We start from the raw sequence: 26,635 nt of genomic DNA on the forward strand, positions 1-26,635 counted from the left end.
AAACAAGGATTGTCAACAAATGCCTGAGCAAATTGTTTAAGAACAACATTTCTCAACCAGCTATTGCAAGGAATTTAGGGATTTCACCATCTCCGGTCCGTAATATCATCAAAAGTTTCAGAGAACCTGGAGAAATCACCGCACGTAAGCAGCAAGGCTGAAAACCAACATTGAATGCCCATCCAATATTATTCTGGCTTCATATGAGACATGTTTGTGTGTTTACATTTTCATTGTGAGGCCGGTTGGATGTACTGCCAATATGTGACATCACGTGAGTGCACTTCCTGTTTGTTTCAACTTGACAAGTTTATCGATCACTTTAAGCACAAACAGCACATATTTCATGTTTAGCTCGTTTGTTTAAAGAGTAATGTTTTCCTATAAGTTTAGATTTGGGAATTACCTTTTGTTAACGTCATGGGGAAAATACGTTAATGTCTGTTGTTTACATGTTAGCATTTAAGCTAGCTAGCGAGTCCGCCCGTATAAGTGCGGTTATGAACGACGCTTCTTTGAGCATTTTAATTTAACACAGTAATACTAACCGTCGGGAGTTTTAAAGCGGTTATCATTACAACCGTTTATTTGTAGTTCAAAAAGGCCGCAACCGCAGAAACCGACGCAAAACGCACACCTCTCAAAGAGTCAAAGACACTTGATCAAGGACAAGATAATTCACCTCCTTCTTTTCCTTATAAACAAATAAAATGTATAAATACAAAAATGTGACTTACAAATAAATCAAGAATTTGTATAAATAAACGTGTATTTGAGATTTGGATATAAATATGCTTGATTTTGTATTTGTATTGAATTTGCATATGTGGATCGCTTTTTTGCTTTTGTGTCGACGAGACATTCCTCCCACAAACCAGATGCACAAATAAATGTGACCGACACACTCCCCTGAACAACCAGCAGAGGGCACTGCAGCCAGAGAGGTCTGGGTCATAGACATAGGTCAGACACTGGTGAGCCAATCAGAGGCACACTAGGGAGGGTCATATGATGATTGATGTATGATGATGATTTGACACACATTGCACTGATAAGAGTATCTACATCGGGACAAGGTCATTAAACGGTATTGATACAATAAAATAAGCAGCTAGCACGGTCTTTCAGATTAACTGGATAAATTAGCATTAGCTAATACAACGCTAACATTAGCAAGCTCAGGCCCGTTGTGCGTTCTCTCTGTAAAGATATGCATATAATGCTCTGTGACCCAGACCGCTCTGGCTGCAGTGCCCTCTGCTGGTTGTTCAGGGGGAGTGTGTAGGTCACATTTATTTGTGCATTTGGTTTGTAGGAGGAATGTCTCATCGACACAAAAGCAAAAAAGCTATCCACATATGCAAATTCAATACAAATACAAAATCAAGCATATTTATATTCAAATGTTTATTTGTACAAATTCTTGATTTATTTGTATGTCACATTTTTATATTTATACATTTTATTTGTATATATTTTCAAATCTCAAAAATATCTTTACTAATATACGTTTATTTATACAAATGATTTATTTATTTGTATATTTATTAATATATGCATATGTATTAATATTATATTGATATATATAAGTTGAAGTGAGACAATTCTACTTCTATATTATCAGCACTACTATCTGATTCCAATTAATGCAAGTCATCAACCAACTTATATTCTTGTCTTCATGATAGAAAGGAATCTATATGTGTTAAACATGCCTGTATTATCATTAAACACCTTTAACTTGTTAAAAATGTCTCTTTCATAAATAAATATAAATGATAAATATGAAAGAGGTCGGTCCCCTTGACTTGGTCAATAGAAAAGTAGCTCGCCTGCAGAAAAAGTGTGGGCACCCCTGCTCTGATAAGTCAATTACTGCCCTCTTCTGGATTATACATGTATCTGATTTGATACATCAGGCTTTTTTAGGAAAAGACTAATTACACTGACGGTGTCAAACTCATTTTCATTGAGGGCCACATCGCAGTAATGGCTGCTTTAAAAAAAAAAAAAATTACATTATGCATGCAGGTAATAACCTGTGATTAATCGAAATGCATATGCATTTGCTTATTAAATTTTTTTTATGTATAACTTGCTTTAAAATCATAAATAAAGGGGAGAAGCAGATATTTAACTATTTGTTTTTAGCTCACAAAAATAGTTTTGCAATACAGTATATAAAAATATCATTGATATGATTATTTGATTATGATCAATATTAAAAGTTTAAAATATGCTTCTTTTTTTCTGTCAAAATGGAAAGAACTAATGCATTTAGTAAAAATAAATAAATAAAATAAAGTATTTTATTGAGACCCATTTTTTCCAGGCTTTTGCGGGCCAGAACCGGGCTAAAAAACGTATGTATCACATATGATACATTGGGTGATATAGGGTTAATAAGCCGCGGAAACCATGTCTTAAGTCAGAATTGAAACGGAACTCAAATAATTGAAATAAAATGTTGGTGGTACTTTGTCGTAAGGTTGGGATCTTTTGCTGTAAAGTATCGTACTTGGGGGAAAAAAACACGTCACCTTAGTATATTTGTACTTTATTGAAGTATGTGACAGTCATTGGCAGCCAACACGGACACACTTCAATCTAGCAGTTGAACAAACATTCTAGAATCTGTACAAAAAAACCCACACACTTTAGAGTTTGTGCACACTTTAGTGCGGCGTAGTTCTCCCGAACGCTTCAAAGTGGCCTCGTCAGTACACAGCACCGTTATTTTGGCGAGGAGGAAGTTAGTTACCACGGCAACTCCCTAAATAACCTGAAGAAAAATGTGCTCGGACAAAAAAAAAAAAGCACAATTTTCACACAAAAAAACATTAAAGGCACTTATTCCCCAGCTTTGGCGGTTTTGCACTCAGTGGAAATATTCAGTTTAAAATGATCTTTACAGTAATATATTCCTACGGTAAAGTCACAAGGATTCAAGTACCTGAATGCATCACGAGAGCGTAAAACATTATGTTACTAACACACAGGCTGTAAACACTTTTTCATTAAGTTATCTTCACAGTCATGACAGAAATAAAAGGAAACGTACGTTTATTAATAATAATAATAATAATAATGCTTGACAGTCAATCATGCAGTTAGTGCTTGCATTCATGGAATATATATTAGCTAAAACATATAAATATGAATGGTTGGGATGATCGGGAATTAGGTAGCTTGACTTCAATTTGGGAGGATTAAGGCTTGTAGTGGCGATATCCAATCACAGGATAGGGGGAACAATTTTTTCCCTACGCTTTGAACCTTGCGTCTTATAAAAGGGTGCGGCAAATTTTATGGATTATTCTTCGCTAATGGCCACAATGTGTTTGATAGTTTTCATTCAACATAAGCAAAAAAACACTGTACAGGTGTGTTATTGTGTGTGCTAAAGGTTCAAAATGTACTTCCCGTTTTTTAATGCCTTTAACCGGAAGTAAAACCGCCCATTTCTGCTCGAAAGGATTCTTCATTCGTCGCTCCAGGCCAACGTTTGTTAAGTTTTACAATTGAACTAAAGCAATTCTCACTTCGCAAATACGTTTCATTCAACCGCAACATTGTTTGTGCCGTAGCGCCATCTTTTGGATGAGTTCGCTCACTTCGGGTGCTGCTGGGTGAATGTAAATTCTGTCTGTTTAAAGCTTCGAACCGGAAGCGGACGTGTGTAAGTTTTACAATGTAACTAAAACAATTCTCATTTGTGACGTCTGTGTTTTCATGCATATTTGTACATGCTATCGTAATGCAAACAAAGTAGCATTAGCTAATATGCTAACACGTCAACGAGGGTCTGTGTTAGCATTAGCTAACTTACAATGGCAATCTTTTTGTATTGTTCCAGTTACACAGATTCCTCAGTAAATTCACCAAAACGTCATCGTGAAGTTATCGAGTCTGTTGTGCAGCTACTGGGTCCATGGCCATGACTTCTGTTTTGTTTGATCATCCGTTTTACTGCCCTGTTACAGACACCCTTTGAAAAGGTATGTAAATAAGCATTTACAGAACATTTCTGTGGAAATAAGTCATTTCACAATATATATATATCTGCGGCTTATATGTGGAAAATATTTATTTATTCGAAAATGTAGTGGGTGTGGCTTATATAGTCTGGAAAATATGGTGCATGTTTAGGGGTCAAATCAGACGTGTTAGCGTGCTAAAGTGTATCTATTTAAGGAGCACACCTGACTGCTGGTTGTAAGCATCAGGTGGACGGATGGCTGACGTCTAGTCTCCTCTGTGCCGAGCCCCGCCTTCGGGCTGCAGGCGCACCGCCGCCGCCCTCCACGGCGGTGCCAGGTGTCTGGAAGAAGGCTCTAGAAGATGGCACAGGGGTTTCCTTGGGAGTGTGCGGGGTCTGTTGACGGATGGGAGATTCTTTCACAAGAAATAGTTTTGCAATACAGTATATAACAATATAATTGGCATGACGATTATTTGATTATGATCAATATTAAAAGTTTAAAATCCATCCATCCATCCATTTTCTACCACTTGTCCCTTTTGGGGTCACTTATGATACTTATGAATGTATGTATCACTAATGGTACTTATGAACGTATGTATCACTTATGATACTTATGAACATATGTATCACTAATGATAGGTATGAACGTATGTATCACTAATGATACGTATAAACGTATGTATCACTTATGAATGTATGTATCACTAATGGTACTTATGAACGTATGTATCACTTATGATATTTATGAACGTATGTATCACTTATGATACTTATGAACGTATGTATCACTAATGATAAGTATGAACGTATGTATCACTAATGATAAGTATGAACAAAAGTATCACTTATGAACATATGTATCACTTATGAAGGTATGTATCACTTATGAAGGCATGTATCACTAATGGTACTTATGAACGTATGTATCACTTATGGTACTTAAGAACATATGTATCACTTATGATACTTATGAATGTATGTATCACTAATGGTACTTATGAAGGTATGTATCATTTATGAACGTATGTATCACTTATGATACTTATGAATGTATGTATCACTAATGATACGTATGAACGTATGTATCACTAATGATACGTATGAAGGTATGTATCACTTATGAAGGTATGTATCACTTATGATACGTATGAAGGTATGTATCACTAATGGTACTTATGAACGTATATATCACTTATGATACTTATGAACGTATGTATCACTTATGATACTAATGAACGAATGTATCACTAATGATACGTATGAACGTATGTATCACTAATGATACGTATGAACGTATGTATCACCTATGAACGTATGTATCACTTATGAACGTATGTATCACTTATGATCGTATGTATCACTAATGATACTTATGAACATATGTATCACTTATGAACGTATGTATCACTTATGATACTTATGAACATATGTATCACTAATGATACTTATAAACATATGTATCACTTAAGATACTTATGAACGTATGTATCACTAATGATACTTATGAACGTACGTATCACTTATGATACATCAAAGTGTTTCAAGTCGGGGTCGGTCCTTACCAGTGGCGTGGTCGCACGGGCGGTGTGCGGGTGCCCCGGCGGAGAATGGGCGAACTCTGCTCCGCGGCCGCCCCGCCCGCTTTGCTCCGGCGTCGTCGGCGAGGAAACGGGCGCCATCTTGCCCACCTGTGGCGCCGCCGCCACCATGAAGTGGGCGGGAAGGTTGAAACTCACTTTGGGGTCGGCGGCGTCGGCCAGCAGCGGGTAGTGGGAGAGGGCGGACGAAGGCACCAGGATGTAGGGCAGCATGGGGGAGACGGCGCCGGGAGGGAGGGGGAGGTGGGCCGGGGGCTGGCCAGAGGGGAGGAGGAAGTTGAGACTTTTCAGACCTGCAAACATGTGGAGAAGGAGTTAGAAACCTCACTTCAGTCATGGTAAAAATAACCACACGTGAACTACTGCGAATTCCAGCCGCTGCTTGTTTCCTACGCTTTGCACCCTGCGGCTTAGAAAACGGTGCGGCTAATTGATGGATTTTCCCCCCCGCAAATAGTTTCCATTAAACACATGCAAAGTGTTGTTTGTGCTATGGCGCCATCTTTTGGACGAGTTCGCAGGTCGAATGTGAATTCCCGCTGTTTAAAGCTTTGAACCGGAAGTAGAAGTATCATTCTGTCTTCTAGCCGTCCATAGCGTTTCTACTCCTATGCATTCTTCATTCGACGTTTGTGAGTTTTAAAATATAACTAAAACAATTCTTACTGGCTAAAGAGTCTTGCTGTTTAAAGCTTTGAACCGGAAGTAGAAGTGCCGTTTGGTCTTCCAGCCGTCCATAACGTTTTTACTTGTTATTTACTAAAATGCTAGCCTAAAAACATTATCACGCTAAAACAAATACAATTTGCAAAAATGCTAGTATGAAAACATTAGCATACCTATCGTTAACATGCTAATATAGGAGAAGTTAGCATACTTTAAACATACAAAATTAACTAAAATGCTAGCATAAAAACATTACCACGCTAAAACAAATACAATGAGAAAAAATGCTAGTATTAAAACATTAGCATACCTAACGTTAACATGCTAATATAGGAGAAGTTAGCATACTTTAAACATGCAAAATTAACAAAGAAGTAGCCTAAAAACATTAGCATGCTAAAACAAATACAATTAGCAAAAATGCTAGTATTAAAACATTAGCATACCTAACATTAACATGCTAATATAGGAGAAGTTAGCATAATTTAAACATACAAAATTAACAACAATGCTAGCATAAAAACATTATCACGCTAAAACAAATACAATTAGCAAAAATGCTAGTAGAAGTAGAAGTATCATTCTGTCTTCTAGCCGTCCATAGCGTTGCTGCGTTAGCATTAGCTAATATGCTAACATGCTAATAAGTGTGTTGGTATTATCAACTTATAACGGAATTCTTTTTGTATTGTTTCAGTTTCCCAAATTCCTCAGTAAATTCACCAAAACGTCACCGTTTAGCTGATTGGAGAGCTGACTTATGTTTTGTTTGACCAGCCGTTTTACTGCCTTGTAACAGACACCGTTTGGAAACAATGAAGGTATGGAAATAAACATTTACAGAATATTTCTGAGTAAATACCTCATTTCACAACGTATATATCTGCGGCTTGTATATACGGAAAATATTTTTTGCCTACAAAATTTAAGAAAAGTCCGGAAAATACGCTCGCTGTTTTGAAATCCTGCGGTGGCTTTACCTGCGTTGTTTGGTACGTAGAGGTAGTGCGAGGGCTGGGTGGTTGGGACGCTCTCATCGGATGCTGGTGAGCACACGCCGCTTTGACTCTCTTTCTGCGGGAAACAAAACAGGAAGTTCAGTTTAGTTACACCTGTTGCAACAAGCATAACTGGCCTGCTGACTGCCAAGGGCGAACATCAAGTACCTTGACGCAGACAAAGCAGAGACAGGGCGATATCATGAGTTGTCAGCACATTTGCATTTCTGAATAATCATATGTTGTGTCTAACTGGGGCTGCTGAAATGACCCCCCTTCCTTCAGAAGCAGCCTCAGGGATGCAACCAGGGACCTCCCGAATAAATAGAGGAGCACGTGGGCTGTGCCTTAGAGCGTAGGTTGGAACTGTAACTGAGGGTACAGCCCAATACGTCTCTCCTCATTTAGCAAAATTGAACTCTGTCTCTGCATGATTCCTTGCTTCTTGTCTGTTTAATAAACAATAATAACTAGAAAATTCCAGCAGGAAGTTGGATGGGCCAGCCATCTGTGCTGTGAATCTCTGGCCCAAGGTTGATCGAAGCTAAAAGGCTAGCATAAAACGCTAGTATGCATTAGCATGATGACATAGGAAAAGTTTGCATTCTTCTAAAAATAGCAGCAGGTATCAAAGCGGCAAGTATAAAAAAGCCATGATTTTTAGGTTTAATCGAGTACAATTAGTAAAAACGCTAGCATAAAAATATTACCATGCTAATACAGGAGAAGTTAGCATACTTTAAACATAAAAAATTAACTAAAATGCTAGCATAAAAACATAGGTACGCTAAAACACATAAAAATAGCAAAAATGCTAGTTTAAAAACATTAGCATGCCTAACGTTAACATGCTAATATAGGAGAAGTTAGCATACTTTAAACATACAAAGTTAACTAAAATGCTAGCCTAAAAACATTAGCACGCTGAAACAAATGAAATGAGCAAAAATGCTAGTTTAAAAACATTAGCATACCTAATGTTAACATGCTAATATAGGAGACGTTAGCATACTTTAAACATACAAAATTAACTAAAATGCTAGCCTAAAAACATTAGCACGCTAAAACAAATACAATTAGCAAAAATGCTAGTTTAAAAACATTAGCATACCTAACGTTAACATGCTAATATAGGAGACGTTAGCATACTTTAAATATACAAAATCATCTAAAATGCTAGCCTAAAAATATTAGCACGCTAAAAAAATTCCATCCATTTATCCATCTATTTTCTACTGCTTATTCCCTTCGGGGTTGCGGGGGGCGCTGGAGCTTATCTCAGCTAAAATCGGGCGGAAGGCGGGTTACACCCTGGACAAGTCGCCATCTCATACTTTAAACATACAAAATCATCTAAAATGCTAGCCTAAAAACATTAGCATGCTAAAACAAATACAATTAGCAAAAATGCTAGTATTAACACATTAGCATACCTAACGTCAACATGCTAATATAAGAGAAGTTAGTATACTTTAAACATACAAAATTAACTAAAATGCTAACGTTAGCATGCTAGCATGTGACCAGAAAAGAGGAAATACCAATAGTGATCCTACACTAAGTCGTATATACATTTTCATTTTTATATGAGTATAATAGCTAACATTTGAAAATGCTAATAGTTAGCATGCTAACAAGATAGCATGTATGAACATTTAGACGTGGCAACACCCATACTTACTTGGCTTCTCTTCACTGCCAGCTCCTCCTCCTCGTCCTCCCTCCTCCTTTTCCTCCCGTCCCCAGGCAACCTGGGGCCCTCTGCGGGCCCCTCTGCCGGGCTCCTGGGGGGCGGCTTGTACAGCATGACCACAGAGGGCTGGGCCATGTACGCCAGGCAGGGGGGCGACGAGGAGAGGGTGAAGAGCTGCTCGGGGTGCACCAGCATGGTGGAGGAGGGTGGCGCCAACGCACTGCTGGCGGGAGAGAAAATGTTGAAAATATTTTTAAAAAAGGATTTAAAATACGTCTGTGTACAAACAATTTGTACACAAAAACATGAAAAATAATCACAAATATTTCGATAAAATAACAATTGACTGAAATATTTAAGAATATATTTTGAAAATAACATTTACACAATACAACATGAGAAATAAATAAGAATTAAAAATACAGTATTTTAAATAATATATATATATATATATATATATTTATAATTATTATATATTATATATATTTTAAATAAGATCAGTAAAATTACCATTTACCCAAAATTCTAAGATTCTAAAATATGTATATAGTATTAAATATAATAACATTGATTATTTTATTCATAGGCATATTTTAAATTAATTAATAAAAAATTAATTAATTTTTTTTTTTTTAAACGACGGTAAACAAAAACTTTTTTTTTAAAATGATGTGAATTGGCATCGATGAAAAATAATACAATCTAATAACAATTTAAAAATATTTTAAATAATTTGAAAATAATATTTATACAGTATTAAAAATAATATTAATAATAATACTAACTATTACTTTATTTATCGGCACATTTTTAAGGAGCCATGGTCACAATGGGTACAATGCATTTTAAACATTTTAAATATAATGTGAATTGGCAGCAATAAAATAAATTGTAATATTAAATATTAAAAATACTTAAAGTAATTAAAGTCTTTGTACAGAGAAGTTCTACACAAAAATAAAATCTAATACAAAATATTTTAAATAACATCAGTAAAATTACTATTTACCAAAATCTTAAGAATATATTTTGAAAATAACATTTACACAATAAGCATACATTTGTTTTCCATATTAACACTACCAAATGTCAATAATACAAAACAACCTTTTATTATGTACGTCTTTCTAGGTCATTCAAGTCCTTGTACAATTAGTATACAAATACAACATGAGACATAAATAATAAGAATTCATAATAAATATACAGTATTTTAAATAAAATATAAATATATTTATATATTATATATATTTTAGATAAGATCAGTAAAATTACCATTTACCCAAAATTTTAAGATTCAAAAATATATTTTTGAAATATGTATATAGTATTAAATTTGATTTATAGGCACATTTTTAATTCATTAAAAACATTTTTAATGAATTAAAAACATTTTTAAAAAACGAAGGTAAACAAAAACCTTTTTTTTTAAAAATGTAAACGATGTGAATTGGCATCGATGAAAAATAATAAAATCTAATAACAATTTAAAAATATTTTAAATATTTCGAAAATAATATTTATACAGTATTAAAAATAATAGTAATAATAATACTAATTATTACTTTATTTATAGGCACATTTTAAGGACCCTTGGTCACAATGGGTACAATACATTTTAAACATTTTAAAAATAATGTGAATTGGCATCAATAAAATAAATTAAAAAAAAAAAAAAAACTTTATGTAATTAAAGTCTTTGTACAAAGAAGTTGTACACAAAAATCAAATCTATTACAAAATATTTTAAATAACATCAGTAAAATTACTATTTACCAAAATTTTAAGAATATATTTTGAAAATAACATTTACACAATAAGCATACATTTTTTTTCCATATTAACACTACCAAATGTCAATAATACAAAACAACCTTTTATTATGTACTTCTTTCTAGGTTATTCAAGTCCTTGTACAATTAGTATACAAATACAACACGAGATATAAATAATAAGAATTAAAAATACAGTATTTTAAATAATATATATATATATATATATATATATATATATATATATATATATATATATTTTTTTTTTTTTTATTTAAAAAAAAAAAAATAAGATCAGTAAAATGACCATTTACCCAAAATTTTAAGATTCAAAAATATATTTTTGAAATATGTATATAGTATTAAATTTGATTTATAGGCAAATTTTTAAAAAACGACGGTAAACAAAAACCTTTTTTTTTTAAACGATGTGAATTGGCATCGATGAAAAATAATAAAATCTAATAACAATTTAAAAATATTATAAATAATTCGAAAATAATATTTATACAGTATTAAAAAAAATAGTAATAAAAATACTAATTATTACTTTATTTATAGGCACATTTTAAGGACCCATGGTCACAATGGGTACAATACATTTTAAACATTTTAAAAACAATGACGGTAAACAAAAACATTTTAAAAATGATGTGAATTGGCATCAATAAAATACATTTTAAAAAAATATTAAAAATACTTTAAGTAATTAAAGTCCTTGTACAAAGAAGTTGTACACAAATACAACATAAAAATAAAATCTAATACAAAATATTTTAATCAACATCAGTAAAATTACTATTTACCAAAATTTTAAGATTATATTTCAAAAATAATATTTATACAGTATCAAAAATAAAAGTTATAATAATAATACGAATGATTATTTTATTTGTAGGCATATTTTAAGGACTGTGCAATCAATTAAAAAAACAATGACGTCAACAAAAACATTTTAAAAAATAATGTGAATTGGCATCAATAAAATAAATAATAAAAAATACTTTAGGTAATTCAAGTCTTTGTACAAAGAAGTTGTACACAAATACAACATGAACATTTTTTTTTTAAATTATAAAATATTTTAAATAATTCAAATATAATATTTATACAGTATTAAAAATAATACCGGTAGTAGTAATAATACTAATGATTATTTTATTTATAGGCACATTTTAAAGACCCATGGTCACAATGGGTACAATCAATTTGAAACATTTTAAAAACAATGACGGTAAACAAAAACATTTTAATAATGATGTGAATTGGCATCAATAAGATAAAAATTAAAAAATACTTAAATTAATTAAAGTCTTTGTACAAGCAAGTTGTACACAAATACATCATGAAAAATAAAGTGTAATAATTAAAAAATATTTAAAATAATTCGAAAATAATATTTATACAGTATTAAAAATTATAGTAAGAATAATACTAATGATTATTTTATTTGTAGGCACATTTTAAAGACCCATGGTCACAATGGGTACAATCAATTTGAAACATTTTAAAAACAATGACGGTAAACAAAAATATTTAAAAAATGATGTGAATTGGCATCAATAAAATAAATAATTACAAATAATTTAAGTAATTAAAGTATTTGTACAAGCAAGTTGTACACAAATACAACATGAAAAATAAAATAAAATAACAATTACAAAACGTTTTGAATAACATCAGTAAAATGACCAGTTACCAAAATTTTAAGATTTAAGAATATATTTTGAAAATAATTTTAAAGTAATAGTAACAATACTAATTATTATGTTATTTATAGGCACATTTTAAGGACCCAAGGTCACATTGGGTATAATAAATTTGAAACATTTTAAAAACAATGACCGTAAACAAAAACATTTTATAAATGATGTGAATTGGCATCAATAAAATAAAAAATACTTTTATGTAATTAAAGTCTTTGTACAAAGAAGTTGTACACAAATAGAACATGAAATATAAAATAAAATAACAATTACAAAAATATTTTAAATAACATCAGTAAAATTACCATGTTTTAAAAATAATTATAAAGTAATAATAATAATACTAAGGATTATTTTATCTATAGGCACATTTTAAGGACCCATGGTCACATACAGTATAATCAATTTTAAACATTTTAAAAACACTGACGGTAAACAAAAACATAAAAAAAAATTTGTGAATTGGCATCAATAAAATAAAAAATACAAATTATAAAACATACTTTTATGTAATTAAAGTCTTTGTACAAAGAAGTAGGGATGATGTTTGATAAGGAATTATCGAGTTCGAGCCTATTATCGAATCCTCTTATCGAACCGATTCCTTATCGATTCTCTTATCCAGTCCAGATAAGTTGTTGTATACGGAATAAAACACACAATATTTGGTTTAACAAAAGCTCACTTTTATTATATAATAAAAAAATAAAATCTAATAAATAAATAAATATTGACTGTTACCCACCTAAAAAAATAAAATAAAATAAATAAATATTGACTGTTGTTACCCAAAGTATATAGAGTGGGATTTTTCAGAAAAACAAATATATACAGTAACACAAAAACAACCTGTCTCTGTGATCACTATAGGTGTATAAATAATAATATAGTGTTAAATAAAATCAGTCCCTTGGGCACAAAACTGAAAATAATACAGCTCTCCAAAAAGTGCACTTCTGCTGCTATTTGACATAACTGTTTGTTATGATGCTTTGACATTTTTGCACTTTATTTCTTTATTGAAAGAAAATTCTATGAAGAGAAAAGTTCTTTGCAAATGTGGTTACAATGCTAAAAAATTAAAAGTTAAAGCTAAAAAAGAAATACACTTTATTGAGTTAACATTATTTCTTTATAGGGGGAAAAATGTTATGAGCTAGAGCGGGGGTCGGCAACCCGCGGCTCTAGAGCCGCATGCGGCTCTTTAGCGCCGCCCTAGTGGCTCTCTGGAGATTTTTCAAAAATGTATGAAGAATGGAAAAAGATGAGGGGGAAAAAATCTATTTTTTTGTTTTAGTATGGTTTCTGTAGGAGGACAAACATGACACAAACCACCCTAACTGTTATAAATCACACTGTTTATATTAAACATGCTTCACTGATTCGAGTATTTGGCGAGCGCCGTTTTGTCCTACTAATTTTGGCGGTCCTTGAACTCACCGTATAGTTTGTTTACATGTATAACTTTCTCCGACTTTCTAGGACGTGTTTTTATGCCACTTCTTTTTCTGTCTCATTTTGTCCACCACGCTTTTAACGTTGTGCATGAGTGCACAAAGGTGAGTTTTGTTGATGTTATTGACTTGTGTGGAGTGCTAATCAGACATATTTGGTCACTGCATGACTGCAAGCTAATCGATGCTAACATGCTATTTAGGCTAGCGATATGTACATATTGCATCATTATGCCTAATTTGTAGCTATATTTGAGGTCATTTAGTTTCTTTTAAGTCCTCTTAATTAAATGTATATCTCATGACACATGTAATATGGCTTTTAATTTTTTGCGGCTCCAGACAGATTTGTTTTTGTATTTTTGGTCCAATATGGCTCTTTCAACATTTTGGGTTGCCGACCCCTGAGCTAGAGAATATAACAACTACACTACCCAGCATGCAACGGGAGTTACGAGCATGCGCGGTAGCCCCGAAAAGTGTTGCATGTTGCCACGCTGTGAAAGTAAACGTCAAGAACTCAGCCAACATGCCTCGTCTGCATTATTTATAATTAGACAGACAACACATCTACAGTGTGATTTTGTTTTGTTTACAAGGAAAGAAAAACAAAAGTTAAAAAAGGGAGATAACTTTGAGAGATTTAGGGCTATATAAATAAACATTGATTGATTGATTGATTGATATATATGTATGTGCTGCGGTTGTTTTAAGAACGTTGCGACAGCTGCCGTAAAGGAGGTGCGTTGCTAGCCTGGTTGCTATGTTTCCGGTTGGTCGTAAAAGTGTTCGTCATGTGTTTTACCCTGCTAAAATCTCTCAGTAAAGTTATTCGATGGATTATAGCTTTTGTTTTGAACTTTATTACACCTTGGAGCGCTTTTTCCCGCCCATTGTTTTCCTGCTTTCGCTATCTGCGCCTAATGACTGAGCTACGTGACGTAATTTCTTGTGATGTCCCACGGAGCATTTCTGGTCGGGACGGGATTCGAATAAAGAATCAACTCTTTTCCTTTACTATAGTGGTCTCGATAACGGGTACCGGTTCTCAAAAAGGGATTTGAGTCCGAGGACTCGGTTTTTTTCTTATCAAACAACCGGGAAAACCGGTTTCGAGTATCATCCCTACAAAGAAGTTGTACACAAATACAACATGAACAATAAAATAAAATAACAATTACAAAATATTTTAAATAACACCAGTAAAATTACCATGTTTTCAAAATAATTATAAAGTAATAGTACCGGTAATAATACTAAGGATTGTTTTATTTATCGGCACATTTTAAGGACCCATTGTCACATACAGTATAATCAATTTGAAACATTTTAAAAACAAAGACGGTAAACAAAAACATTAAAAAAAAATTGTGAATTGGCATCAATAAAATACAAATTATAAAAAATACCTTTATGTCATTAAAGTCTTTGTACAAAGAAGTTGTACACAAATACAACATGAACAATAAAATAAAATAACAATTACAAAATATTTTAAATAACATCAGTAAAATTACCATGTTTTCAAAATAATTATAAAGTAATAGTAATAATACTAAGGATTATTTTATTTATAGGCACATTTTAAGGACCAATGGTCACATACAGTATAATCAATTTGAAACATTTTAAAAACACTGACGGTAAACAAAAACATTTAAAAAATGTTGTGAATTGGCATCAATAAAATACAAAATATAAAAAATACTTTTATGTCATTAAAGTCTTTGTACAAAGAAGTTGTACACAAATACAACATGAACAATAAAATAAAATAACAATTACAAAATATTTTAAATAACATTAGTAAAATTACCATGTTTTTAAAATAATTATAAAGTAATAGCAATAATACTAAGGATTATTTTATTTATAGGCACATTTTAAGGACCCATGGTCACATACAGTATAATCAATTTGAAACATTTTAAAAACACTGACGGTAAACAAAAACATTAAAAAAATGTTGTGAATTGGCATCAATTAAATACAAATATTATAAAAATGATTGATTGATTGATAAAAATGACCTTTTTTTTTTTTTTTTAAACCTTTCTTATACCCACTAAAGTGCATCTATTTTGCACTTCTACACCAGTGTGGGAGGCACGGGGAGGAAGGCGGGTAAAGTGACTAAGATGGCGCGAGCTGGATTGTTAGCAGGAACTCTCAAGTCTCTCTACCGTCTGAGCCACGCTGTCCGTTTCACATGTAACAATCATATGCAACTGTGGTGTGAGCAGAACTCACCCTTTGGGGTTGGCGAACGTCAGAGTGGCCTCGTCGCCGCCCGTCCTCCTGGAATAATCCAGCGGTTGATGCCGACATCCTGAAGGGAGAGAAGAAGACCATGAGAACCACGCTCTCTCGTGTGTTGAGTGCGATTGCACCGTCACTCGCCTGCTGGCTCCCTGTGCGGGCTGCTGGGGGCGGAGCTGACCCGCCGATGGGCGGCCGCAGACGTGGGCGCGGCGTTGAAGGAGGCGTGGCGAACCATCCTGGCTTTTCTCGGGTCCTGGCCCGCTATTGGCGGGCAGGACGGAAGCGGGGCGAGGTCTGCTGCGGGTAATAATACGGATTAGATACTCAGAAAGGTCTTAAATGGCCTCCTTTAATTGGTCTGACGGACGCACCTGAAGGACTGGACTTGTTGAAGTGGACCGGCCCCAGCCAGCGAAAAGCCGGCTTCCTGCCTCGCTCCTCTCGCACGTGCACCTTCTGGATGAGGCCCAGGCTGGTCAGCACGTTGGCGATGTCGTACAGGCGGCGCACCTTGGCTGACGAACCACACAGTTTATTTTATTAGACTCGGCACAAACCACGAGGAGGGAGGGCCATTTTCACATTTGGACCCACACACTACCTGGGAATCGACACCGGACGAGGTGGGAAATAATGGAATTTTAGATGGCGGATTGTAAAATGGATTATTTAAACATCAATAATTAATATATTTATGGTAAATAAAGTAATGCAGACAGTTGTCAAAAATGTCTGACCCCACCCACCCAGCTCCTTATTTTAGAGCACTTATGTTCCCGTTTTGCACACATTTCCTTTAATTTAATAAATGTAATAGGAATTAATTTAACTGTTTCTTATAACAAGTGCACTGTTTTCCCTATTAAGAACACTTATGTTCCAGTTTTGCACAAATTTCCTTTAATTTAATAAATGTCATGAGAATTAATGTTTCATTAATGTCCCGTTTTGTACACATTTCCTTTAATTTAATAAATGTCAAGGAATTAATGTAACTGTTTCTTATTACAAGTGCACTGTTTTTTCTTATTTTAGAGCACTTATGTTCTCGTTTTGTACACATTTCCTTTAATTTAATAAATGTCATGAGAATTAATTTAGCTGTTTCTTAATACAGGTGCACTGTTTTTCCTTATTTTAGAACACTTATGTTCCCGTTTTGCACACATTTCCATTAATTAATAAATGTCTTGGGATATTTTAACTGTTTCTTAAAACAGGTGCACTGTTTTTCCTTATTTTAGACCACTTATATTCCAGTTTTGCTCACATTTCCTTCAATTTAATAAATGTCATGAGAATTAATTTAACGGTTTCTCATAACAAATACACTGTTTTTCCTTATTTTAGACCACTTATATTCCAGTTTTGCACACTTTTCCTTTAATTTACCGGTAACAAATGTCATGGGAATTATTTTAACTGTTTCTTATTATAAGTGCACTGTTTTCCCTTATTTTAGACCACTTATATTCCAGTTTTGCACACATTTCCTTTAATTTAATAAATGTTACGGAATTAATTTAACTGTTTCTTATTACAAGTGCACTGTTTTTCCATATTTTAGAGCACTTATGTTCCCATTTTAAACACATTTACTTTAATTTAATAAATGTCAAGGAATTAATTTAACTGTTTCTTATTACAAGTGCACTGTTTTTCCTTATTTTAGAGCACTTATGTTCCCATTTTACACACATTTAATTTAATTTAATAAATGTCAAGGAATTAATTTAACTGTTTCTTATTCCAAGTGCACTGTTTTTCCTTATTTTAGGGCACTTATGGTCCCGTTTTGCACACATTTCCTTTAATTGAATAAATGTCATGGGAATTATTTGAACTGTAACTTATTACAAGTGCACTGTTTTTCCAAATTCTAGAGCACTTATGTTCCCGTTTAGCACATTTCCTTTAATTTAGTAAATGTCATGGGAATTAATTTAACTGTTTCTTATTACAAGTGCACTGTTTTTCTTTATTTTAGAGCACTTATGTTCCCGTTTTGCACACATCTCCTTTAATTTAATAAATGTAACAGGAATTAATTTAACTGTTTCTTAATACAGGTGCACTGTTTTTCCTTATTTTAGACCACTTATATTCCAGTTTTGCACACATTTCCTTTAATTTAATAAATGTCAAGGAATTAATTTTACTGTTTCTTATTACAAGTGCACTGTTTTCCCTTATTTTAGACCACTTATATTCCAGTTTTGCACACATTTCCTTTAATCTATTAAATGTCATGGGAATTATTTTAACTGTTTCTTATTACAAGTGCACTGTTTTTCCTTATTTTAGAGCACTTATGTTCCCGTTTTGCACACTATTTCGTATATGTCATGCAAATTAATTGAACTGTTTCTTATTACAAATGCACTGTTTTTAAAAGTTGCAAGTTAAGAATGCTTATTTAGTGAAACCAAAAAATTAAAAACTGCTTCAATATGCATGAATTAAAGATGCATCAATAATCGATATTTAATCGAATCGAGAGATGCCCAAAGATTCCCACTTCTAGATACCAGTGCTCAACGGTACCAATTTTCACTGCTTTCGATTTTTTTTTTCCATTTTCAATACTAACATCCATTTTTTTATAGCGACATTTGAAAAATTAGCTAATTACGATAACTTCTGTCCAATTGTTATAGCTTGTTTTAATTTCACATTTCTTTGGGGACTTTAAAAATTGCAACGTAACCGAGAAACAGTCTGGCTGAATCTGCTCTCAGTGCTGCTGGAGTGACAGCCAAGTGTAAGAGAGAGGGATGTAACAATATGAAAATGTTATATCGCACTGATTATGACCAAAATGATCACAGTTTTCATAATCACGGTGTTGTTGAATGTGCTTAAAAAGTACTACCGGTAGTATGAACACAAGAAATCCTTCGATTTTTTAAATTATTGTAATAATTTAATACATTTTTCTTCGCTGATGGCCATAAAGCAAACAGTTTTCATAAAACACATTCAAAGACACTTAAATGGTGTTATTGTTTGTGCTGTGGCGCCATCTTTTGGACGAGTTCGCTCACTTCAGCTGCTCCTGGGTAAATGCGAATTCCTGCTGTTTAAAGCTTTCAACCGGAAGTACCGTTCAGCCTCCTAGCCCTCCATAGCGAATCTACCCGTATGGATTCTTTGTCCCGTGCGTGATGTCTGTCGGAGTGTTTTCATGCATATTTGTACATGCTGTCGTTGGCATTAGCTAACATGCTAACACGTTTACCAGTGTCTGGGTTAGTATTGTTAACTTACAATGGCGTTCTTTTTGTAATGTTTCAGTTTCACAAATTCCTCAGTAAATTCACCAAAACGTCACAGTGGAGTTATTGAGTCTGTTTAGCTGATTGGAAAGCTAGCTTGTGCAGCTTGTGGGTCCATGACCATGACTTCTGTTTTGTTTGATCAGCCGTTTTACTGACCTGTTACAGACACCGTTTGGAAACAATTAAGGTATGTAAATAAACATTTACAGAATATTCCCGTGTAAATAACTCATTTCACAATGTATATATCTGCGACTTATAGTCCGGTGCGGCTAATATATTGAAAAAAAAAACTTTCTTCCAAAATTTTGTGGGTTCGGCTTATATAGTCTGGAAAATACGGTGTATATACACACACACTAAAATCCTTAGATTTTTTTTAAATAGCTCAAATAAATAGACACACTATTTTTCATGTTTTGGCTTTACAATGCATATTGTTTTTTATTATTATTATTCAATGATAGCGTTTTAATCTTAGTTTATCATCAGTTTAAATGGATAAACTTTTGTTTGAAATATTGCTTTGTACTGTAGTGATTTCAGATTTATTCATATGAAGTCTGTCTATCTGTGTTGGCCCTGCAAGGGACAAGCGGTAGAAAATGGATGGTGGGAAAAGTCAGTTGCAAATACAATCTATTTATTATTTCCGGCGGGCGTTCTACTCTTTTCAGTGGTCCTTGAACGCACCACACGACCACCTCTATCTCGTATTCCTCCGATCGATCACTCTGTTCTGAGAGAGCACAACTTTTATGTCAGTGTTTCCCACACATTCATTTATTTGTGGCGGCCCGCCACGAAAGAATTACGTCCGCCACAAATAAAAAAAAATTTTTTAATTTTTTTTTTAATTTTTTTGTCCTGTCCAGCTTCTCAGGCAAATCATATACCGGTAGTTGATGTAGATGCCCATATAGGCTGTTCAGATTTACTTTAAAAAAGAGAAGTGTAGGATACTTCTCTTGTTGTCTTATTTGTATTTGACCACTACAGTTTTCTGTTTATTTGTTACTGACTGTGGCAGGACACCTCTGCCTCTGTTTCACTTTATGTTGCTGGTAAATAATATGGTTGTAGTAGTAGGCTAAAGTTAAATTATTTAGTATGCACTAATTAAAGGGGCAGAGCTTTAAGAGACATTTTAGCATTGATATTTTATAAGATATATTTTTTGTAAGAACCACAATTAATAAATATATTTCAGTGAATAACTTATTGTTCAAATCTGTATATAAATATGTACATAAAGTGTTGTAATTATATTGTAAAATGGATGGATGGATGGATGGATGGACGTTTAAAACAAAACCGTTATTATTAATTAGTAAGTATACATTTTTTGAGCCTTTTTAGAGAAAATCATATCATTGTAGTAAATTATGCAAATTACTCAATGATGTCATGGTGACCACGCCCATAGCCACGCCCCCACCGCCACAGGTATCTTGGCAGTTTATGGGAAACACTTTATGTTCAATATCTTAGTTGCTCAGACAGTAAGGTGTTTATGAGTTTGGCCTTTTTTTTAGTGGGGAAAGACATTAATGTCTCTTGTTTTCATGTTAGCATTTAAGCTGGCGTTAGTCAGTCCGAGTTTGTCAAAAAGTAGTTTTACCATCATTTAAATTTAGAACAGTAATACTAACCATCGGGAGTTTTACCGGGACTATCATTACATCCCGAGTTAGAGAACGCAACTAAACCCAGGTACCGTAACAAAGCACTGTTGGACTTTACGTGAATCGATGATTGGGTCGGTGCCATAAAAAAAAAAGTACCGGATGCAGTACCCATCCTTAACCACAAGAGAGGCCACTTCTTACTTTTGTACTTGCTGTGACTGGAGGAGTCCTGACTTTCCTCGATGAGAACCTTTGCCGCTGCTTCCAGGGTGACGGTCTGGGTCTTGGACACCAGGAAGAGCATGACGAACTTCTGACTCATGATGCGCAGAGACTTGTCTTTCCTGTTGCCGGCAGCTGCAAACAAAAGACGCATGAAAAATGAAATACAGGAGTACCAATTATACTGTATTAATTAAAGGCCTACTGAAAGCCACTACTACCGACCACGCAGTCTGATAGTTTATATATCAATGATGAAATCTTAACATTGCAACACATGCCAATACGGCCGGGTTAACTTATAAAGTGCAATTTTAAATTTCCCGCTAAACTTCCGGTTAAAAACGCCTTTGGATAATGACGTATGCGCGTGACGTCACGACGGCAACGGAAGTATTCATACCCAATGTGTCACTATACAAACTGCTCTGTTTTCATCGAACAATTCCACAGTATTCTGGACATCTGTGTTGGTGAATCTTTTGCAATTTGTTTAATGAACAATGGAGACTGCAAATAAGAAAGTTGTAGGTGCGATCGGTGTATTAGCGGCTGGCTGTAGCAACACAAGCAGGAGGACTTTCAGCTGGATAGCAGACGCGCTACAGTGAGCACAGCTTTGGCTTCCAAACATTTGATCGCTTGCCCGTACGTGAGTGTCGCTATGTGCATGTCACGTACGTAACTTTGGGGAAATATATGTTTCTTGCCGACTCTGATGGCGGCCGGGGTGTCGTCGAAAGCTACAACGCCCGCCGCCGCTCCGTAGCTAAGTTAGCTTCAATGGCTCGTTAGCAACATCATTGTTAAGCTTCGCCAAGCTGGAAATTATTAACCGTGTATTTACATGTTCATGGTTGAATAGTATTGTTGATCTTCTGTCTATCCTTCCAGTCAGGTTTTAAAAAAATGTTGTTTCTATCTGCATTTGAGCCTGATTCTATCACGTTAGCTCAGTAGCTAAAGTGCTTCACCGATGTATTGTCGTGGAGATAAAAGTCACTGTGAATGTCCATTTCGCGTTCTCGACTCTCATTTTCAAGAGGATATAGTATCCGAGGTGGTTTAAAATACAAATCCGTGATCCGCAATAGAAAAAGGAGAAAGTGTGGAATCCAATGAGACCTTGTACCTAAGTTACGGTCAGAGCGAAAAAAGATACACACTGCACTGCTCTCTAGTCCTTCACTCTAACGTTCCTCATCCACAAATCTTTCATCCTCGCTCAAATTAATGGGGTAATCGTCGCTTTCTCGGTCCGAATCTCTCTCGCTCCATTGTAAACAACGGGGAATTGTGAGGAATCCTTCCTCCTGTGACGTCACGCTACTTCCGGTATAGGCAAGGCTTTTTTTTTATCAGCGACCAAAAGTTGCGAACTTTATCGTCGTTGTTCTATACTAAATCCTTTCAGCAAAAATATGGCAATATCGCGAAATGATCAAGTATGACACATAGAATGGATCTGCTATCCCCGTTTAAATAAAAAAAATTCATTTCAGTAGGCCTTTAAAGTAACTATGAAATAAGCAATAATACACTTTTTCATATGCTGGGTTATAATTCAATACAAACACCATCTGAAATGTGAGATTTCATATATTTCATTTCAAGTCATTATAAATAGGGCTGGGCGATAAAACGATATCGATATATATAGTGTTCCCTTGTTTAACGCTCGGGTTACGTTCCAAAAAACACCCGCTTTCAGTAAAATCCATGTAGTAGAAGTTAACTTTTTTTTCTTCAGTTTTTTATGTTTTCGTTCATTATATATTTTTTTCATTTACACTGTTTTTTTCATTTACACAATGTTTTTTGTTTCATTTACTGTGCATGTTTTTTCATTTATATATATATATATATATATTAGAGGTGTCCGATAATATCGGCCTGCCGATATTATCGGCCGATAAATGCTTTAAAATGTAATATTGGAAGTTATCGGTATCGGTTTCAAAAAGTAAAATTAATGACTTTTGAAAACGCCACTGTACGGAGCGGTATATATCCCGTAAACACGGATGTAGGGAGAAGTACAGAGCAGTTGCGTCTTTAAGTCAGCCGCCCCTCCCCTCTCCCCTCTCCCACACACAACACAGGAGTTGCAGCACGACTGCAGCATGAGAGGTTTACTGGCGACGCTTGATGACCTCATCAAAACGCCGTGAGCGGAGCATAACAACAACAAGAGTGTGTTGTTGCCGGTGCTGTAGCCGTGGCTAACAAGCGAGCTCGCTCGATGACTGACTAACGATACCATGTCTATGGTTTGGGATTATTTTAAAGTGTGTCTGATGGATAAAAAACTGGCAATTTGCAATGACTGCAAAAAGTTGGTTATGCGAGGAGGAACCAAGACGTCTTCCTTTAATACGAGCAATTTGATCTCCCACCTCTTCAAGAATCATAAGGAGATACACGATGAATACAAGCGGAAGATGGATGAAAAGCAAACAGCGGAAAAAAGTAGTACCACACGGTTGTCGCTTAAAGACTCCGCCGAGAAAAAACAAAAATACAGCAAAAACCACCCCAAGGCGAAAGCCCACGTGATATGGCAAAAGCTACGGTGGAGTTTTGTGTGGATAGTCTGCCCTGCATGGCGCACACTTTGCAGCTTGCAGTGAGCGGAGCTGCCCTGTCTCAACGCAGCATTTCAGAAGCTCTGACTGACTGCTAGGCCACTTCAAGCACTCACCACTAGCTTGCAGCACATTTGTGTTACTCATACGAATACGTTAGAGCAGGGCAGATTGAGCCCAGTTTATAATTTCCTGTTATACAGTATACCAGGCAGTCTTGCTCTAAAGGAGGACTATGTTATTGTGTACTTTATTACTCTAGTATACTCTGGACTGAAGCTGTGTGCCTTCATTGTTTTTGTGGCTGTTGTTTTGAGGCATGTTAAAAAAAAAAAAAAAGCACTTTGTGAAAGTCAAAGTATAGCAATTCCCATAGTTGTAGTGGGTATCAGGATTATCTCAGGGAGAGCATGTCCCAAATTCCAAGCTGCTGTTTTGAAGCATGTTAAAAAAAAATAATGCACTTAGTGACTTCAATAATAAATATGGCAGTGCCATGTTGGCCCTTTTTTCCATAACTTGAGTTGAAGTTGTTCTCTTATTTTGGTAAACCTTGTTACATTGTTTAATGCATCCAGCGGGGCATCACAACAAAATTAGGCATAATAATGTGTTAATTCCACGACTGTATATATCGTTATCGGTTGATATTGGAATCCGTAATTGGACAATATCGGAATATCTGCAAAAAAGCCATTATCGGACATCTCTAATATATATATATATATATATATATATATATATATTTCTTTTTATATAGCGCTTTTCTCTAGTGACTCAATCTAAGTTGCATTTAAACCAGTGTGGGTGCACTGGGAGCAGGTGGGTAAAGTGTCTTGCCCAAGGACACAACGGCAGCGACTAGGATGGCGGAGGCGGTAATCGAACCTGGAACCCTCAAGTTGCTGGCACGGCCACTCTACCAACCGAGCTATGCCGCCCCAATTTACAGGTTGGTTGTTTTATTTATTATGTTTTTTCGTTTACAGTACTCTACAAACCAGTGACGTTGGCACGTTGTGTAAATCGTAAATAAAAACAGAATATAATGATTTGCAAATTCAATTGAATAGACTGCAAAAACAAGATATTTAATATTCGAGCTGGAAAACTTTGTTATTTTTTGCAAATATTAGCTCATTTGGAATTTGATGCCTGCAACATGTTTCAAAAAAGCTGGCACAGGTGGCATAAAAGTTGATAAATGCTCATCAAACACTTATTTGGAACGTCCCACAGGTGAACAGGCTAATTGGGAACAGGTGGGTGGCATGATTGGGTATAAAAGCAGCTTCCATGAAATGCTCAGTCATTCACACACAAGGACGGGGCGAGGGTCACCACTTTGTCAACAAATGCCTGAGCAAATTCTTTAAAAACAACATTTCTCAACCAGCTACTGCAAGGAATTGAAGGATTTCACCATCTACGCTCCGTAATATCATCAAAAGGTTCAGAGAATCTAGAGGAATCACTGCACGTAAGCAGCAAGGCTGAAAACCAACATTGAATGCCCGTGATCTTCGATCCCTCAGGCGGTACTGCATCACTGTGTAAAGGATATCACCACATGGGATTAGGAACACTTCAGAAAACCACTGTCAGTAACTACAGTTGGTCGCTACATCTGTAAGTGCAAGTTAAAACTCTACTATGCAAAGCCAAAGCCATTTATCAACAACACCCAGAAACGCAGCCGGCTTCGCTGGGCCCGAGCTCTTTTAAGATGGACTGATGCAAACTGGAAAATTGTTTTGTGGTCTGACGAATCCACATTTTAAATTGTTTTTGGAAACTGTGGACGTCGTGACCTGCGCACATTTTCAGGACTTATGCAGATCCCAAATACACATCAGCAGGTACCAGAAGGTAAGAAAAGTTTCTTTTGCATAATATTGCGAAACAAAACGCCAGATAATATGTCTTACCTTATACACACACCATAATAATACTCCTATGTTGAAGCACAGTACAATCCATCAAGCGGTGTGGCTTCATAGCTTACCAAAGTCCTACTAAAACATTTTTGATAGATTTTTGAGCACCGTGTGTAATGTTCTATATTTTCAATGGAACATATAAAATTTTGGTGTTGTTTACTTGAGTCATATTGCAGTCTACACGCATCTCTTCCGTGTGACAGCCATCATATTGCAGTCTACACTTATCTCTTATGTGTGACTGCCATCTACTGGTCACACGCATCATTTCGCCATGTACCAAACAAAATTGAGGTCGGTAAGCACAACCAAAATTATTCCTTACATTGGGCGCACCGGATTATAAGGCGCACTGTCGAGTTTTGAGAAAATGAAAGAATTTTAAGTGCGCCTTATAGTCCGAAAAATACGTAACAGCGAGGCCATGTAAAGTGAACCGTGTTGTAGCGAGGGAACACAGTATATCGCAATAGACACCTAATAGATAACAAAAGCACTCGCTCTCTGGTAACCCAGCAACACTTACTGTAAAGTGTTCAGTGTGATTTAAATATTTTGTTCACAAGTGTTTTCCATTGACATTTCCTTTCTGCCTTGATAGCTGAAGGATTATAATCAGAGCAAGTTACATTTCAAATGATTTTTTTTACATTTCATAGATTTTCTCATGCTCCTTATTTTCCATAGGTCATAAAAAACATAAATAATTATTGATATCAACCAGCCCAACTCACTTATATCGTGATACAGTTTTCAGCCATATTGCCCCGATACTACATGATGACGTCCCGATCAACATTTTTAGCCTCAGATCCAATCCAATTTTAAAACCTCTAAAGGCTTAGTGG

At 34.9% G+C, this 26,635-nt stretch overlaps 1 protein-coding gene across 6 annotated transcripts in view; it reads right to left on the reverse strand.

Moving 5' to 3' along the window:
- Positions 1-2,619: 2,619 nt before the first annotated feature.
- e2f7 (E2F transcription factor 7) overlaps positions 2,620-26,635 on the reverse strand; it is a 36,971-nt gene continuing 12,955 nt past the window's right edge. For 3 of the 6 annotated variants that reach the window (XM_062067064.1, XM_062067065.1, XM_062067062.1), the window contains 8 exons: positions 21,242-21,397; positions 16,506-16,649; positions 16,273-16,431; positions 16,123-16,201; positions 8,929-9,163; positions 7,230-7,323; positions 5,548-5,876; positions 2,620-4,375 (listed from right to left, as the gene is read on the reverse strand). In XM_062067064.1, coding sequence (XP_061923048.1) covers positions 4,223-4,375; positions 5,548-5,876; positions 7,230-7,323; positions 8,929-9,163; positions 16,123-16,201; positions 16,273-16,431; positions 16,506-16,649; positions 21,242-21,397 — 1,349 coding nt within the window. In that variant the 3' untranslated portion in view covers positions 2,620-4,222. The remainder of the gene's footprint in view (positions 4,376-5,547; positions 5,877-7,229; positions 7,324-8,928; positions 9,164-16,122; positions 16,202-16,272; positions 16,432-16,505; positions 16,650-21,241; positions 21,398-26,635) is intronic. The other 3 variants (XM_062067066.1, XM_062067067.1, XM_062067068.1) reach the window with 3 other exon arrangements.

This window comes from Entelurus aequoreus, linkage group LG12, assembly GCF_033978785.1.
Source record: "Entelurus aequoreus isolate RoL-2023_Sb linkage group LG12, RoL_Eaeq_v1.1, whole genome shotgun sequence".
In the NCBI taxonomy this organism is placed as follows: Eukaryota; Metazoa; Chordata; class Actinopteri; order Syngnathiformes; family Syngnathidae; genus Entelurus; species Entelurus aequoreus.